General features: G+C 31.8%; 1 protein-coding gene across 1 annotated transcript in view; it reads left to right on the plus strand.

Annotated features, from left to right (window-relative positions):
• Positions 1 to 2,872: 2,872 nt before the first annotated feature.
• LOC134690304 (fatty acid synthase-like) overlaps positions 2,873 to 16,113 on the plus strand; it is a 35,952-nt gene continuing 22,711 nt past the window's right edge. Inside the window, exons 1-3 of the mRNA XM_063550307.1 lie at positions 2,873 to 3,131; positions 12,571 to 12,723; positions 13,441 to 13,614. Coding sequence (XP_063406377.1) covers positions 2,873 to 3,131; positions 12,571 to 12,723; positions 13,441 to 13,614 — 586 coding nt within the window. The remainder of the gene's footprint in view (positions 3,132 to 12,570; positions 12,724 to 13,440; positions 13,615 to 16,113) is intronic.

The raw sequence follows: 16,113 nt of genomic DNA on the forward strand, positions 1-16,113 counted from the left end.
TACTAAGAATTAAAAATGAAACCTCATTTTAACAGTATGTTTTACATAAAGTCTAAAATGAATAGAAAAATAAATAAAATAGAAATATATTTGAAAATAAAGTTAAAATTTTATTATCGCCTTAATTAAAAATCAAAATACTATATTTTCATTTTATTTGCATTGTAATCTTCTTAATTGCTTTTCTTTTATGTTGTTTTCTAATAGAGTGATAATTTGTGACAGATATAAGTGAAAACATATTTTATAAATTTAGTTCAATTTAAATAATGTACACATTTTTTTGTTTGCAATAAAATATTAATACAATTAAATATCTAAAAGGATCCGGAAACAAGCATTTAACTTATACTAATCCGTTTCTTCAATATCAGTGACATATATTTGACAGTTTTGGACATAGATAAGGTTACAATTATGATTGTAATATTAAACCTTTTTTTGACAAAACTATATTTGGTTATGTTTAGTTGTATGATAAAAAAAAAAGTTATTTTTGAATACAATTGATTGCTATATAAGTATAAATTCTGCTTTAAGACGTTTGGCACGTTTTGAAAAGTTTGATTTTTGAAACTTATAGCTAGGTAAGTCATGATTATAAAAGTATTAAAATTTAAAGTAAAAAAAATTAAACAAGTTTAACTCAAATAAAGATGATAGTTATCAGAAGTATCAGGATTATAATTTAGTACGCCAGACGCGCGTTTCGTCTACATAATACTCATCAGTGACGCTCAGAGCAAAATAGTTATAAAGCCAAACAAGTACAAAGTTGAAGACAATTGAAAGCATTCGTAAATAAATTATAGTTATATGTACAAGTATGCAAATGATAGAAGTTGCACCGCCACAATAGTGAATTTATTGGTTAAATCGGAGTATAATTGACAGTCTATTTGGGTTTACTAATTGGATAGCATCAGTGTTAAAAGGCAGTTTGATATCGTGGTCCAGTTATGTCATTGGCCAATGCACTTTCGATTTTTGTTTTTATATTTGCAGTCATAAACTTAACTTCAAACTATGTTGTCAAATTATAGTAAATCAAACCTTATTGGAGCAAGTATAGCTTACTTGTACGTTTTTAAAAAAAATACAATTAATAATTACTGTTATCGTCATTTTTTATTATATTATTTTCATCAGTATTTCAATGACGGTTACGACATTATTTCATGTGTATTAAACTTACGGCTGAAGCATGATTCTGAAACTTTAATATCATATCTTCAGTGTTCATGAAATGGCTTGATCATGAAAAGAATGTTTAGCTTATGAAACAGGCAACGTCATTCTTAACAATATTTTCAAAACAATGATAATATGGATCTTTCGATAATAATACATCATTTCTGGCAGATTTGTAAGCATCAACTGAAAAAAATCTCAACCGTGTTAAGTCAATCTGAGACGAAAATAAAATTGGAAAAAAATATTGTCCGTTTTTAAAGTTAAATTCAATTTGATTTTGACTTCTATACAAGCTGACATTTGAAATTTATTTTTGATAAATAAATCAGATTCACAAATATATGGGTGATCTCTATATTCTTGGACAGATCACATGAGAAAATGACCAAACTTTATCTCCTTAAAAACCCGACGAAGAATGAATGTTTGATCGGACCTTTAATGATTTTTCTTTCGACCACAGATAATAAAAACTAATTGTTTTGTGTATGATGCATGGGTACGTATACTTATACTACATCTCATTAGTTCTTACAGTTTCGCTGATTAATTTTGTGATCACTACAACAAGACTTACGCAACAAAATTAAAGCGTCGACTTTTGATAACATGGGTTACATTTACTGTACAAAAAAAAGCATTATAAATTTCTTTACAAAATTGCGTTGAGTGTACTTCAAATCTATTTCTACATCAATAATTTGGTAAATAGAGCTTCATCTTTACACATTAACGTTATACATGATACTGAACAAAAACATGTAAATAAAATTAGGCTCTACCATATAAGATATTTTGTCTCTTTAGTGATGACGTGATAATCCATTGTGACCTCCACTTTCGACAAATTATGTTGTGATACCTTTACGCATGGATCGGATCCAATTTTTTTTTTAGAACTAATAGACAAACAACGCTAAGACTGAGTCGGTCAAAATATGTTTGCGTCTTAATAGTTGGACCCACTTTAACTTGACTTTGACCTGTTAAATAGCGATAAGCTGGAATATACACAATGTTCGTTGGAACGCCTGTTTATGTAGTGTTTGTAGCAGTGACTTTTCGATTACATAGATAAAACATAAACTTCTACCGATCATAAACTAGAAAAGTTATGTTTAGTCTGAAACACAGATTAAATATTCAGCTTATTGTTGATACTTATCACTTGCACGCAGTTGTACTACTTTGACCGTTGAATTTTCGTTGACTTAAGTTTATGTTTTTTCCAATTTAATAATAGCCAATGACATTTGATTTTTTTTTACAATATTAGAATACCAGAATTTCACAGTAATAATGAAAATCGCCTGCTAAACAACAAATTTTGGTACAGTATAGTTTCACGGATTTTCTATAAAAATCTTGATTTGTTTGCCACAAAGTCCTCTTTTTCAATTAAATGCAATGAAACAGTAAAAAATAATGCTTTGCAGCAGATTTCCCCTTGGAACATGTACTAAATGGCCTATCTCTATTATTCATTATATCTGTTGTTTTGATACAATTGAAGTTTGAAAAGTTCGTACAAAACTGGCTACAGAAGGGTACATAAACCTTAAGATTAGTATTGAATTGTATTGTTTCTTCTGTTATCTGAAAAATAACCATTCACTAAGTGATTTCTAAACAAATAAAAATTACTTATCTACTTTTTTATTCATACAGGGACTGAAAAATGTATGCACAGTATTTGAAACGTCTATCACGGGGTTCAGAGAAGGACAAACCCATTGGTAAAAATGGAGAAAGAAGAACTAGGTCTAATCAATTTGTCTTGGATCCAGTTTCAAGCCAACTTAACAGCAGAGTAGAAGATGTTGTCATCAGTGGTGTGTCATGTAGACTTCCAGAGTCTGACAATATTGAAGAATTCAAACAGCATTTGATAAATAAAGATGACATGGTGACAGATGATGAAAGAAGATGGCCAAAAGGTTTGCAATGTGTCTTTCTTTAATCCATATGCTATTTTCGCATTTCATGAGCGGTGTGTAAAGAAATTTCCTCATCATTTGTTAAATATGTGTTTTCTTCACTTTGGAATTTTTTATTGTGACGTCCTGAAAAAAGGCTCCTATTTCTGATGAAGTCACATTTATCAAACAAAAGTCTCTGCAAATTTCAAATTTCTGAAAAGGACGTATGTTAATCATTTGTCTAGAAAAACAAATTCCACCACTGTTACTCGTGTATTTCGATATTTATCTGCTCTGCAGCCGGTTGTACGAACGTTTCATTAAATTTAATGGCTCATTAAAGTGTCATTAGCGTATCATTAACTAATGTGTCATTAAGTCTGTTGTACAAAAAGTTTAATGAAGTAAAAGTTCATTAAAGTGTCATTAAAAATCAATTTATTTAATGATGCACAGGGGGGCATCATTAAGCGTACAGTAGCAATAAAAAAATGGCAGCCAATATTTTGTTTGCCCCAACTTGGACCCCAAAACATGACCGCGTTGATAGAGAACGGGTTGACCATTTAGATTAAATGCACGACGAAGAAGTTAGAAGTTGGTACAGATTTATCAAAGAAAACATACGCTTCATATGTAATTTATTTAGAGACAAATAACAGCAAGCAACCAACATATAACATGCTCAAACAGTTTGCCTACAAGTTCATTTCCACATGTCAAAATACTGTTATACTGGAATCCCTTGTTTACTAAATGACGTCATATAATATTAAGAATGGAAGCCATTACGGGCACTATCTTGGTCCTGATCCGGTTTCTTCAATTGAATATGTAAACCTCATTGTAACACGCACCTGCCTGTATCAACCACGGGGTATCAACTCGATAAAAAAAGAAAATACACATATTTTATCAAATGATATAACAACAAACAACAATACATAATGCTCGTCCGAGATTGCAATGACGTCTGAGTGCCTTTTTAGTGACTCGCGTTGGGCATGGGATTCGGGTTAAATCGCACCCAATAGAAAAAAACAAATAAATGCATGTTCATCGGACTTGGGGTTGTCCTTTTCAATCTCGAAATCGGTAAAAATTCATTCCAAAATATATAAATCATATACTAGTACTTTTCGATTCCATTATCATTTTTCTCCGGGAATATGATTTAGATAAAGATACCATCATCATACATACATGTATATGAAGATGTGGTATGAGTACCAATGAAACAAACCCTCTCCATTCTGCTAAGTAACAATTTTAAAAGTAAACCAGTATAGGTCAAGGTATGGGCTTTAACGCAGAGCCTTGGCTAACACCGAACAGCAAGCTATACAGGGGCCAAAAAATAACTTGTGTAAAACCATTCAAACGGGAAAACAAATGGTCTATAATCTATAGAAAAACGAGAAACAAATATGAATCACATAAACAGACGACAACCACTGAACATCCGATAAGAATACATGTATTATTTTCACAAAGTGCATCCTAAGCCTATTTGACTGGCTGATTATTTTGTATTTTAAAACATGTATTTATTTGTTAATCCAGGTTGCACTAAAATGAATAATTATTCTTCTCCTTATACATGTATCATTTTCATTAACTATATTTACCAATAAGAAAAAGAAAAACGATTTGCATGACCAACTCTAATTTTTCAGCAACTGAAAAACTTTTGACGAAATTGTGTTATTTCATTCTGTGAACATATGACTGTAGACAATTTTTTGCAAATGATATAATACGAATTCAAGTGGGCCCACTTTTCTGTATTTAATAGAGAAGACAGGGATTTTGGGGTAAATTTTGGTCTGGATACACATCTTATAATAAAATCTTGATTTGTAAACTTGTGATTTGTATGTATATGCGCTGTACATAATGATTTTTACTGATGAATTGTGCCAACAGGCACTTGTCTCCGAAATTTTTTTAAAAAGGTATACTTGAAAGGATTTTTTTTCTGAGACAAATGCCTGTGATTGTGCCTCCCAAAGTCGACGATTTCTGGTATACATATGTTTCCACTGGTGCATGTCCAACGAGCCTAACAAAGATCTATTGAAAAGGGAAATGTGTTCACAGCACAAGGATCAGAGTGATCATTTGTTGCTTTGACTTCAACATCATGATGAACAACATGTATCCTCGCCAAAAACTTTGACTTGATCATCAAAACATTAGTCTTTTAGCAATCTCATTTTGAAATTCATTGAACCGAAAAACTGGATTCAAATCTGTATTCAGCATACAAAATAGAAGAATCATACATGGAAACATGACTTGTTTGAATTGTGTTACATTTGTCATTTCGGGACCTTTTATAGCTGACATTGCGGTATGGGCTTTGGTCATTGTTGAAAATAAGGTCACGGTCAAATAACACCTGCCAGACAGCCATAGATACCCACCATAGATATTGATATATAGCATTCCATACACCAAATATAGTTCTACTATCTGTATACCATTTTTTTTCAAATACGACAAAATCAAAGAAATGAGGACTTTACAAGTTACATACATACCAGATGTTTTTACCCTAGTACCTATAATACGAGAATATCAATATAACATAAAAGTTCATTGAATTATATATAAAAAAAAAGTCAAGAACAATAATCATATTTCAAGTGGAAAATTTCATATTACACAAGACATCTTTGTAGAATTGATAAAGAATTCAAATACTATACCTTCTGAAATATGTCTTTCTGCAACTGAATTCATGCGAGACAAAACCCCCCTTGACCGTTGCCAAAGCTGAAATCTGTTCAAGGCCGGACGAACGCATTGAACAACAGACAAGAAAACGTAATGACCCTCTGCTATTGTATATTGAAAAAAAAAAACAATCTCGGACTAAGCGAAATATTTTTATTATTTTTTTATTTTGAGGGGGATGGGTATACAACTTCCGTCATTTGGCACTGCTTTAATCGCGTATATCAAGGATTTGTTATAAATAATGGCCACCACTGATCACTCGTGTCTGAATTATTATTAGTGGTTGTCATTTGTTGCTTGTATTATATTTTATTTTCGGTTATTGTTTTGTACTTAAATCTGGCCCTTAGTTTTCTCGTTTGTATTGTTTAACACATTTGTTATTTCGATTTATATATACGTTAAGGTTTTGCTCATTGCTGAAGACCTTACAGTAACCGATAGTTGCCAACCTTATTTTAATTTTGGTCTCTAATGGAGAGTTGTTTATATAGTCAGTGTCGGATTTAGAATTTTTCATAAGTGGGAGCCCACTGACTGCCTAAGAGGGGACCCACTTTAGTCACGCTTCAGTGATTTCCTACATAAGCAACCAAATTGTTTTCCCCAAAAAAGGGGGGGCCAGGCCCGCCCTAAATCAGCCTCTGGTTGTAAGTATACTACATCTTCTTATTTTTATATCACCAGCAAGTTACAGTCTAGCGCCGCTAGATTAAAACTGACGTGGAAAGGTAACATATGGCCACCGAAAGCTCTTTTTTTGAGAGCCCAGGTGGTCGTGTGGTCTAGCGGGACGGCTGCAATGCAGGCGATTTGGTGTCTCGATATCACAGTAGCATGGGTTCGAATCCCGGCGAGGGAAGAACCAAAAATTTGCGAAAGCAAATTTACAGATCTAACATTGTTGGGTTGATGTTTAGACGAGTTGTATATACATTATGTACACAGCCATGTATCACCATCATTGATGGCGATCCGATGGATACATCTGTTGTAGGGTTGTCACTGACTCAGACGTACTTATATATATATATGTTAGACTACAAGACTATATAATATTTGGATCGCGAGTACTAGAATACCACGAATTAGTAAAAAAAAAAGAGGCAGAAAACTCTTAACTGATACTAAAGTCGAAGAGAAACTTACATGCAGTGCCATGGCAATAAAAAAAACACGTTGAAATAAACTAATCAGTTCACAAAACAATACAGAACTTAAGACTGAGCAACACCAATCCCACTAAAAAATAATCATGCTTGATCCTATGTTCTCGGGAAGGGTTAGCAGATCTATTGCGCTTCATGTGTAAATATTTACAAATCGGAAAATTATGCAAACATATTTCAAACCCTGTCACATTCTTTATGTGCTTGTCCCTACTCAGGAGCTTTTATCTCAGTTGTTGTCGATCGTAGCTGTCTGTCATTATTGTCTGTCGTTTTTTTTTTTTTTTTTTATACATACATATATCACAGTGTTGTCCTTTTTACATCATATAAAAAGGTTGTTATTTTGTTTCGTTTCGTTCATTGCGTTTCTTATTTGTTTCTCATGTTAGTACATCCCGTTATAGCAAGACTGGAATCCTTGTCAATATTGCTTCAATTCATTTCATTTCATTTCCACTCCTCAGTCATATTTCCATCCCAAAACTCGGCAATCCTAGCTGCGGAATCGTAGCCCATATTGAAGTCCTTGTGGTTTTTTTTTACTATTTGAGGACCATAACTAAACGAACTATATATTAACAAGCTTTGCATGGATTATAAACAATACATTTTTGGGAAACAATTCTGAACGTTTTGAAATAGGAAAAAAATCCGTAGCTGTATGGTAGGCAAATGGTCAAATGATAACATAAGGACATATGAGCTACGGTTTCACAACTAGGGCAATCCTTGTAGGTATCCACTATTTTCTTTTCAAGTTGTGTTTCGTCAAAGGTTTTTATGGTGGACCACCGGTAGTTTTCTAGTTGTCATGGGCCTTTTCCGTAAATTTATGCATGCCTTTTTGCCACTGCAAGTTGGGCCATTTTGTTTTTTGAATTTCTGTTCTTGATCTGCGACACACACCTAAGATCACCTAAAGGGTTAACCTTTTCGGTAATGTGCTTTTATTCCAAACGCTTCTTTTCACCTGCCACGGAACTGGTACCGTCACTATAGACTTTAATTTGTTATTTGATAATGAAATGATTTGCTGTTCCGTGTTATTTCAGTTGATCTCAATTGGTTTAAATTACGTTTATTGTTTGTTTTGCTGTACCAGTTCCGTGATCAAGGTTATTTCAGTTCATTCAATTTTTTAAATTTATTTATGTGTGTTTTAGAGGCACCAGCAGGCATCTACATAGTTGTTGATGATAACTTTGCAGACGACGGATGTTTACAACTTAGGGAATTGTGGGAAATATTTAAGGGAAAACCAATATTTAATGATAGTTTAATGACGCACCCTTCATTAAATGTTCATTAGTTAATGAGCAGCAAAATTGTGCTTCCTGCAACACATTTTAATGGACTCATTAACTAATGTTACATTAACAACTTAATGCATCATTAAGCCTTAATGACTCATGAAGCTAATGACACTTTCGTACAACCGGCTGCTGAACTGTTAAATCTTACTTATTTAAAAAGCTCAGCATGCCTCTCGCTTTAGATTTAAAAAAATGCTTCGAGAGGAGAAATATCGTAGCTCACTCGTTGGTGTGATGGAATCTGAATATCATTAAAACATTGTTATCACTTTGTTTCTAGCTACTAGTAACTCTTCGTATACAGGCTAAATATTGTTCAGAAAATAAAAAAAAAGAATTGTCTTGGTTTGATTTGGGAAGATATAAAATATAAAACTTTATAATAATTATTTCAAATTATATATTGGAAATGAGTAGTCAGATGATTACGTAAATAGTTATCAAAGGTACCAGGATTATAATTTAGTACGCCAGACGTAAAATCTGTTAAAACTGTAAGCTACATTAAAACTGATGATACATTTATTCATTGGACAATTATAAATAACAATACTTTAACGTAATACTAACAATTGTGTCAATTATGTCAACTAAACAAGATACAACTGTCACTCTAGTGGGAGGTTCAACTAGCTATTAAGGAAGCTGGCTTGTCATGTTTTAGACTTTTTGTCAGATTTTCTGAATCCACTGGTTTTATAGATTTGAATGCCTTGAAAAAATATGCCCGGTGACCCCCATTTTTCTTTTTGTAAATCTTTAACATGTATAATAATAAGTCATCTGTTAAAGTCTTTTAAAATTTTAATTACTTTTAACAGTTTTTGAGAACTTCAACTTGTCAATGATAAAGCTATGAAAAGTCAAGAGAGAATATTTTTCCGCCAAAATTTCAATGGCTAATATCTCGAAAACAAGCAGGGTGACCTATATATTTTGTTTGCTCTTTGAATTCCTTTATTAATTTCCTTTCCATATAAACTAGTGTTTTGAAAAGTTTATTACTTTGAAACCAAGAAGCGAACTCCCTTTAAACAGGTGATATCCACCATTTTTTTTTGTAAAAATACATTAAGGTGGTACCTAAATCTACAGGGAGATAACTCTGCAAAGTCAGATAAATGTTCTAATAACGTTGTGTTGTAAAAGGAATATAAAGCTTTTCAATGATCAAAAATGGTGTTTGTCAATCTGTTATATAACCAGTGTAATTTTCTGACAAAACGATTGGTTCAAAGTTTTTGAAATTTTTATATTTTTGTTAAAGGGTCAAAGTACTTTGACAACATTTTATGAAAATTAAAAAAGCCAAATTAATTTTAGTGAAAGTGTTGGGTACCACCTTAACTAAGTTTACAAAGTCAAAATTCTGAAATTTAACCAGTAGTTTATTTTGGTTGATAAGAGTGTTTTGACTTTAGTGGAAACCCAGTAACCCCTTTATGATTAGTAACTAGTCACATTTTGTGTGAGAATTGCTAAAAAGAACGTTTTCAATCAATAAGATTAAACATCTACATACTTTAAAATAGAAAAGTCAGTTGTTATTTAACTCGGACGTCAAAAACATGTTGAAATCAATAAAATTGTCATAAAATTGTGATTTAACACATACACATAGTTTTGGTAAAGTAGGCACGAGTGGTGTATTAAGATAATAAAGATTAAGCATAATATATTGCTGCGTCACAACTTGACTCATCTATAAAAAATTATGACAACATCTTAAAGTAAGGTTTTATGGCAGGTTTTTTTTTTATTTTCAAAAGTACCGCAATACGTTTGAAAAAAGCCAAAATAAAAGAAACTGATTTCTTCGGATTATCTGCCAGAAATAATATATTAGAAGGATATATTTATTATTTTCGATACTAGGGGCAACGCCTTATCATAACTTTGAAAAGGTGACTCAGTAATATTGCTAATAAGATTGAGAATGGAAATGGGGAATGTGTAAAAGAGACAACAACCCGACCAAATAAAAACACAACAGCAGAAGGTCACCAACAGGTCTTCAATGTAGCGAGAAATGTCCGCAACCGGAGGCGTCTCTCAGCTGGCCCCTTAACAAATATATACTAGTTCAGTGATAATGAACGCCATACTTATTTCCAAATTGTACACAAGAAACCAAAATTAACATTATACAAGACTAACAAAGTCCAGAGGCTCCTGACTTGGGACAGGCGCAAAAAATGCGGCGGGGTTAAACATGTTTGTGAGATCTCAACCCTCCCCCTATACATCTAACCAATGTAGAAAAGTAAACGCATAACAATACGCAAATTGAAATTCAGTTCAAGAGAAGTCCGAGTCTGATGTCAGAAGATGTTACCAAAGAAAATAAACAAAATGACAATAATACATAAATAACAACAGACTACTAGCAGTTAACTGACATGCCAGCTCCAGACTTCAATTAAACTGACTGAACATCAGACAGAATCCTTCCTGTTAGGGTTTTAGTATCATACCATCATAACATATATAAGAAGAACATAACCCGTGTCATGCCAACAACTGTTTTAAGAATAAATGTGTTTAGTTCCGATGCAAAGACCTTATCAGTGACTCAATATTAACGCCAAAATATGCAATCTCTAATGACTTGACAACAGTATCGTAATTATATCCCTTCTTAATAAGTCTATTCAAAGGTTTTGTAAGTTTATGAGGTGAATACTGACACCTTTGTTCTTTATAAAGAATATTTCCATAAAAAATTGAATGTGAAATACCTGAACGTATAAGAAGTCTGCATGTTGAGCTATATTTACGTATGATGTCTTTATACCGATGATAAAATTTAGTAAATGTTTTGACTAGTTTGTGATATCGAAAACCCTGGTTAATATTTTTTCAGTAATACATAATGTATTGGAAAAAGTGTAAATGGATAACTTGTCATAAAACAAGTTTTTAATTCGATAAAATTAAACCTTGGACTATATCGTAATAATACATGGCTTTTATGCTTTTGTTGGTGTGTTTATAAGACGTTGACATCTTACAAAAACGTGTAATATGATTGTTTTTGTCCAATCAAGAAAAAGTACAATGAAAACTTATTCTTATTAAAATTCATAATATTATATTTTATCTGCGATCTTTGATAAAATAAAAAATAGTATTTACTATAGATAAGTCATACAAAAAAATCAATCGGTTTGTCGTGTGTCAAAAATTAAAAAGACAAAAGTATTTATGAGGCTCGATATTCAAAAGCATCCAATAACGTTATCAATAATATGTTGATCTCAAAGTACTAAAAACATTTGCACAAAATGTCATCTTATCAAAACAAATCATTTAATTGTGACAATTTCTTTTACAGTTCATAAGTACATGCCAAATATTAAGAACACCAAATAAATGAAATGACGGCTTCTTGACTTGGTAACCATATACAAAAAAAAATCAGTCCATTATATGAAATTAATCAATTTGTAATATGCTTATAGAATATTAAATTTGACGTTTTTAATTGCATAAATATAAAAGAATTAAAGTTTACTTGACAGAGTTCTTTCTGTGAATTTGATCAACTTGATAGGTAGATATGTCAGGTATGCATAATACCTTTTTCAGTATGGGTTTCGGTCAATGGGCTATAAAATAATTTGGACATTGAAAAGTCCAAGTTCTGTAATTATTAATAGAAGCAATCATAATGCCTTTCCAAATTCAGGAGTATGACAGTTATTTTCCACTAGTTTCGTTAGTTCAAAACGTTAAATTTTGTCAGTTTATTATATTATTTATTTACCTTGGAGTTCGTTTTGTTTAACTTGTGTCCCATAAGAGAATAAATCAAACAATGCACAATCGATGGAATATGAAAGAATATAATAGAAAGAGTCACACAAAATAGAATCAACGTTTATATAAAAATGTCATAGTTCATATACATGATATATTCATGTATCCCTGAACGTAGTTAATATTAGCAATGATCAGCAATCACTATATATACAGCAATATTTGACGAAAAATATATTTCTGAGCAGATGACTCTTGTAATGTTTTATTCATATATAAAACAAAGGTTAATAAAAAAGAAAATGAAATATTCATTTCTGCGTGCTCTGTAATTAGATATGTGGTAAGTTTAGTTCAAATATATCGTGTTTGCCTAAAAATCAAAATTTGTGTATAAAAAATCTATAACTATTTAGTTAGTGATATATTGATCTGTGTTCATCGATCAAATAATTAAAATTATCTTTTCAGGACTTCATGGCCTGCCTGCAAGAATGGGAAAACTTAAGAATATTACCAAGTTTGATGCAGAATTCTTTAGTATTCACCAAAAGCAGGCCAATAGTATGGACCCTCAATTAAGATTACTATTTGAAGTAACCTATGAATCTATCATTGATGCTGGTATGTAGCTAATTATATTAATTCTTATAATGTTTTATGCCCCACCTACGATAGTGGAGGGGCATTATGTTTTCTGGTCTGTGGCTCCGTTCGTTCGTCTGTGCGTTCGTTCAGGTTAAAGTTTTTGGTCAAGGTAGTTTTTGATGAAGCTGAAGTCCAATTAACTTGACACTTAGTACACCTGTTGCTTATGATATGATCTTTCTAATTTTAAAGCCAAATTAGACTTTTGACTCCAATTTCATGGTCCACTGAACATAGAAAATGAAAGTGGGAGTTTCAGGTTAGAGTTTTTGGTCAAGGTAGTTTTTGATGAAGCTGAAGTTCAATCAACTTGAAACTTAGTACATATGTTCCCTATAGTATGATCTTTCTAATTATAATGCAAAATTAGATTATTACCCAATTTCATGGTCCATGAGACATGGAAAAGGATAGTGCAAGTGGGGCATCCGTGTACTTTGGACACATTCTTGTTTAACTTACATAAAAAAAAATGTTAGCTATTGTCTGCTGTATGGTCGGGTTGTTGTCGCTTTGACACATTCCCCTATTCCTTTCTCAATTTGAGATGTCGGTGTCATAAGATATTTTTCTACTTCATAATGTATTCAGGATGTTCAATTGCCTTTTATTTCTGTCATTTGCTAGCTATTCCATATATAGATTTTACCAACAGCTCCGTCTTACTTATATTGAACCATTATATATTTAAAGGAGTTAGTCCAGACTGTTTGAGAGGATCAAGAACTGGAGTTTTTATTGGTAGCAGTCTATCAGAGTCACATGATACTTGGTCGTCTGATCCAGATACAACTCTTGGTTACCATATGATAGGATGCCATCGAACAATGTTTGCAAATAGACTGTCCTTTTTCTTTGATTTCAAAGGTTTGAACTGTGTTTATATTAATGACAAAAACTGAAACAAACATTTCTTTCAAATGAAGGAGGCATAACTCTTAATGTCATTTTAGATTATGCTATGCTTCAACTGAAATGTGTGATAGTTATAAATGAGATAGCTTTTTTGACCATAATATATCTATAAAACTGAAAAGCTTGAAATATGCCTAATGGTATTGACTTGTTGTCGGGGTGGGGAGGGAGAGGCTGTGCAAACCAAGAACAAATATTCGATTTTCATATGTAACAGCATCATTAAATAATGTCCCCTCGAAACAGTTTCCGCCGGACAAAGTTATTTTATGATAATATATATATTGTCAGGTTTTTAGGGTCAATATGTCACTGAGAATTTCTGTCCACTACAATATTCTCTGTTTCCTAATCAAAGCATGGCTTGTCTGGGGAATCATACGTCATGAATTTGTAAAGGGTTTCAGAAAATAGTTCATGAAAAGTAACCGTGACATGTTGAATCAAACGCTTTTCATGTTTAGGGTTAAGGCATGCAGTATTCATATTTTTTAATTTACAACTGAAATATTTTACATGGTATGTATTTCATATGTTTGCGAATAGACTGTCCTTTTTCTTTGATTTTAAAGGTTTGAACTGTGTCAACATGCATGATGACAGAAACTGAAATGATATTTTTTTCTCAAATAAAGCAGAGATAACTCTTTATGTCATGTTAGACTGTGCTTTGATTCTAATGAAATATGTGATGTTTATAGATGAAGTAGATTTTTTGCCCATAAATATTACAATAAAAACTTCAAAGCTTGAAATATGGTATTGATTTTGGGAGTTTTTTGGTGCAAATTTCCGAGGACAAATAAACAATTTATTCATGTAACAGTATCATAAAATAATGCTCCCTTGATACAGTTTTTGCCTGACAAAATGTTGTCTGCAAAAAATATTTTATAATAACATACTGCTCAGGACAGTATTTTATTCAGAAATAGTGTCCTTCTCAACGGAATATTGTCAGGTTCTTGGGGTCAATATGTCACTGAAAATTTATGTCCACTACAAAATATACTCTATTTCCTTTTCAAATCATATATCATGAGTTTGTGAAAGTGTTTCTGAATATTGTTCATAAAAAGTATCTGTTTTACAGTGACATGCTTAATCATTTTATTTTAAAATTTTTAAATAATTTTTTTTTATGTCCATGGATTTATGAGTTTTGAACAGCGATATACTACTGTTGCCTTTATTAATCAAATACTTTTAGCATGCAGCATTCACAATATAAAATTCATATTTGGAAATATTTAAAAAAAAAAAAAAATAATTTAATAACCTAATATCTCATTTGCCGAAATATTACTAAATTCTCAAGTGTACCATTTTTTATTTTTTTAAATAAAGTAAAAGTACTAGCTTACAATTACTAATAAAATATTCTTTTATGAATTGTTATAGCCTTCCTTTAGACGCAATTTTAGTATACTCCATTCCTGAGATTAATATTATCACAATAAACACAAAAATGTACTTTTGGATAGATTCTCATTAAGGAGACAAAGTTTCTTTACTATGAATGTATGCAAGAATATCAAATAATATAACTTTGATATTCATCTCTAGTCATTTTTCCTAGATGGGGACAAATTATCATAAAAAATGAACATGCAATATTGAGTTGGGGAATATTGTGCTTTAAATGTTGTGTGGTAAAACTTTTGAATATTTTTTTTATTGGTATAAATATTGATTTTAATATCAGCAAATTAAAAGCTCACTAAATATTACTAGTTTGATATATTCATATACATATTCATAGATCTACAATCTGTCGATACCTGTAACTTCGCATTGCACAAAGTCGTGTTTTTCTCTGGCTGTTTATGACGTCTTAACACAAAATCCATTGGATGTTGGATGTGTACGGATTGATAGTTTAGTCTAAGATGCATGATTTATTTATAAGTTGTTAGGGGCTTTGAACTAGCTGTCAGATAACTGCGAGTACTCTCAGATCTGTTCATTGTGTCTTTTTGTGTCGGGATGTATAAGTACCCGGCCACGTCCACTTGTATTTTTTGTGCATCTGATGAGTTAAGCCTTTTTCAACTGATTTTTATAGTTCGTTCTTATGTTGTACTGTTATACCACTGTCCCAGGTTAGGGGGAGGGTTGGGATCCCGCTTACATGTTTAACCCCGCAACATTATTTATGTATGTTCCTGTCCCAAGTCAGGAGCCTGTACATTCAGTGGTTGTCGTTTGTTTAAGTTTGTCATATTTATTTTTCGTTTATTTTTTTCACATAAATATGGCCGTTAGTTTTCTTGTTTGAATTGTTTTACATTGTCTTATCGGGGCCTTTTATAGCTGACTATGTGGTATGGGTTTTGCTCATTGTTGAAAGCCGTACGGTGACCTATAGTTGTTAATGTCTGTGTCATTTTGGTCTTTTGTGGATAGTTGTCTCATTGGCAATCATACCACATCTTTATTTTTATATTTTAT

The sequence above is a fragment of the Mytilus trossulus genome, chromosome 1 (assembly GCF_036588685.1).
Source record: "Mytilus trossulus isolate FHL-02 chromosome 1, PNRI_Mtr1.1.1.hap1, whole genome shotgun sequence".
Lineage (NCBI taxonomy): Eukaryota > Metazoa > Mollusca > Bivalvia > Mytilida > Mytilidae > Mytilus > Mytilus trossulus.